At 37.5% G+C, this 3,241-nt stretch overlaps 1 protein-coding gene across 1 annotated transcript; it reads left to right on the top strand.

The window, feature by feature from the left end:
- Positions 1-5: 5 nt before the first annotated feature.
- Positions 6-546, top strand: LOC113220518 (olfactory receptor 56A3-like; the record flags this gene model as incomplete). The annotated part of the gene is made up of 1 exon (XM_026449792.1): positions 6-546. A coding segment is annotated over one exon (541 nt), but the record flags the coding sequence as incomplete, so codon positions are not given.
- Between the last annotated feature and the right edge of the window lie 2,695 nt (positions 547-3,241).

Here is a 3,241-nt window from a genome sequence, read left to right as displayed (position 1 = left end):
CTGAGATATCCATCAATCATCACTGATCAATTTGTAGTCAAGGTTGCCATGTTTATTTTGACCAGAAATGTGCTTATGACTCTGCCCATCCCCACCCTCTCAGCACAACTCCGTTATTGTGGAAGAAATGTCATTGAGAACTGCATCTGTGCCAATATGTCTGTTTCCAGACTCTCCTGTGATGATGTCACCATCAATCACCTTTACCAATTAGCTGCAGGCTGGACTCTGCTAGGATCTGACCTTGTCCTTATCTTCCTCTCCTACACCCTCATTCTGCGAGCTGTGCTGAGACTCAAGGTGGAGGGGGCTGTGGCAAAGGCCCTAAGCACATGTGGCTCCCACTTCATCCTTATACTCTTCAGCACCATCCTTCTGGTTTTTGTCCTCACACATGTGGCTAAGAAGAAAGTCTCCCCTGATGTGCCAGTCTTGCTCAATGTTCTCCACCATGTCATTCCTGCAGCCCTTAACCCCATCGTTTATGGGGTAAGAACCCAAGAGATTAAGAAGGGAATGCAGAGGTTGTTGAAGAAAGGGTGCTAACAAGGACAGCTGGATCTCTGAATATCTAAAATAGGATAACTTATTAATGACTTAATGAGTGAGTGGGCTGAAATTCATACCTGTTTCTTATAACCTCAAACTGGATACACTATATATCCTGTGTGCTTTTCAAAAACACCAGTTTTATTTTAAGTCTATCTTTCTTTCCACCCTTTTCTCAGAAATATTCTTGGGCCTCTCTCATTTTATTCCATGCTTTTAATCATATTTTGTCCAAAACACTGACATTCCTTAAAGCAGATTTTAAAGTGAAAAATTTATATTTCTGAACACACGCCTCTTAATATGGCATGAATTTCTTATTATTGAAAATACAACTGCGGTTATTTTGTTGTGTCTGTTATGTGTAATGTCCTTGTATTCTTATTTTCACAAAAAGGAATACATTGGAGAAAAAAAAAAACTGTAGTTGACATTTCAGTCCTCAGTGGTGGAAGGTTGCTACTGCTCTGTAATTAGGTCTATTTCTCTCACCCTTCAACCACATCATAGCTTTTCTCTAGTTCTCTTTCTCCTCTCACCTCCTCTCTCTCTCTCCCTCTCCTTCTCTTTCTCTGGAAGACAAGGTAAACTTTCATAATGTGCATTGCAAGAGGGTAGGGGTTTTGCCTTGATTTCTCATATAAGTAACAATTATCAATGAGTTTTATTGGATATGAGATTCCTGAATCCTCCTCCCCAGTGTGTCTGTGCTTGGAACATTTATCTTTCAGATCCAATATATCACAGGTTTTGGTACGCAAACAAAGCTTTATTAATGAGTCAAAGATTGCTCGTATTATAGCATATAATCCAGCAATAATATTGACACCTAAAAACCTTTCTTGAACTTTATTTTCTCATTAATTGGACAGCTTCTAAGCACACATGAATGATAACATGCATCATAAGCTGCAAAAGTACAGGAACAAAGAGCAATCACTGGGGAAAGAACGATTAATGGGGACCTTAAACAATTCTGAAACATACACAGGGCCAGAATATGTTTTATATCAGAATAGTCATTGTGGAGAGACCATAGTGAATGCCTGGAGCATTCAGTAGAATTGCTGAAGTGGCCATTAGTTTGTAGTAGTACGTAACTAGCACTGGTATAAAAGCTACTCTACATAAAAAGTAGAAAGATTAAAATCAAGACTTGAAAGAAACAAGCTGATCGGCATGTAACTTATGGTTTGCCAAGATAAACTTCCAACATTCTAAAGGAAAACAACAAAATGTAGACACTCAACAATGTAAAATTTCCTATTGTTAGCAGTAGAGAATCTGTATGGGTCTGCAGTAACCTGAATTCTTTCCTCCTCAGAAGAAAGAATTCAGCTGAGGGGCATAAGGCAGAATGAGAGACTGAGGCAAGTTTTAGAGCATGAGTGAATGTTTATTAAGAAGTTTAGAGCAGGAATGAAAGGCATTAAAGTACACTTGGAAGAGGGTCAAGCGGGCGACTTGGGAGATTAAATGCACAGTTTGGCCCTTGACTTGCAGTTTTATACCTTGCCATGCTTCTGGGGGTTACATTCCTTCACCCCTGGTTCTTCCCTTGGGATGGGATGTCTGCATGCACCAGTGGCCAGGCAGCTCTACTAACAGGTGTACCATAGTTCTTGAAACATAATTTTTCTCTTTTCACTGTTCTTTTTTATTAAAAACAAATTATGATAAGACTGATTTGATTGCAAAATAAGCTCTAGTCTTCTTATACTTGGTCTGATTATTTGGATAAAGCACAGCAAGAATAATTATTTGCCATTAAGCTCCTTTTTAACCCTTTTCCCATTTGCCCTATGAACACTTGCTGGCAGCACTTGCAGCTGCAGCATTTACCTGAAAATAACTTTGCCATAAAATATCTCACTTTTATTATTATTTTCACATCACTCTAGTATATCAACTGTGCAAACAAAAGACATTATTCTATTTATAGCATTCGATTTTAATAGAGGTATTTCCATTTACAAAATGCAGTAATTATTGATCGTAGAAAATGTCAAATCCTAGAAAACATAGCATTCTTATCCATAATGTTAACATTATTCTCGAACAACTGTTGGCCAAAGATGCATTTGATGAATCCAATTTTTTTGAAATATGATGATTCTGATGATTCAGAAGATTATGATGTTAGTTCTATTTAGCAATAACTCCAAGAACAGATTTTATACTTTATTTTCACGCTAAAAATCAATCAGATTTGCTTCAGCCTCAGAGAGTATGTTTATGTAAAATTAAATGAGTACTGGCAGTATCCTCTCTAGCTGCAGATATGAGCTGCACTTTACATGTTTTGGGTTGACTCACAGACATTCTAAAACAATTATGTCTTTCTCACATCAGTGTCTTTGAATCCTGAAAGACCAATATCTAGGGAGTGCATTCTGTTATACAAGCAATGAAATAAAAACTATAAAACAAAGTATTTTTCTGCTAAGCCTTTAAACAGATGTTTCACAAAGGTACCTATGCAATGTTTTCTCCAAGCTGATGTCTTATGAAGTTCATTGTTGAGAAGCCAATGTGACTCCTCAACTTCTCACTGCTTTATGCTCATATTTGGAGTTCAGAAAATTTCCATAATCACAGTATTGCTTCTCCTATAGGTCAAAAGATACAAAGATGTTTTGGGTTTCCTGTCTTCGTGATGTCCACTTTCTGAAATACTGTGCTTGCACAAGCA

The sequence above is a fragment of the Piliocolobus tephrosceles genome, unplaced genomic scaffold (assembly GCF_002776525.5).
Source record: "Piliocolobus tephrosceles isolate RC106 unplaced genomic scaffold, ASM277652v3 unscaffolded_1476, whole genome shotgun sequence".
Taxonomy (NCBI): Eukaryota; Metazoa; Chordata; class Mammalia; order Primates; family Cercopithecidae; genus Piliocolobus; species Piliocolobus tephrosceles.
This window is presented reverse-complemented; position numbering and strand designations above follow the sequence as displayed.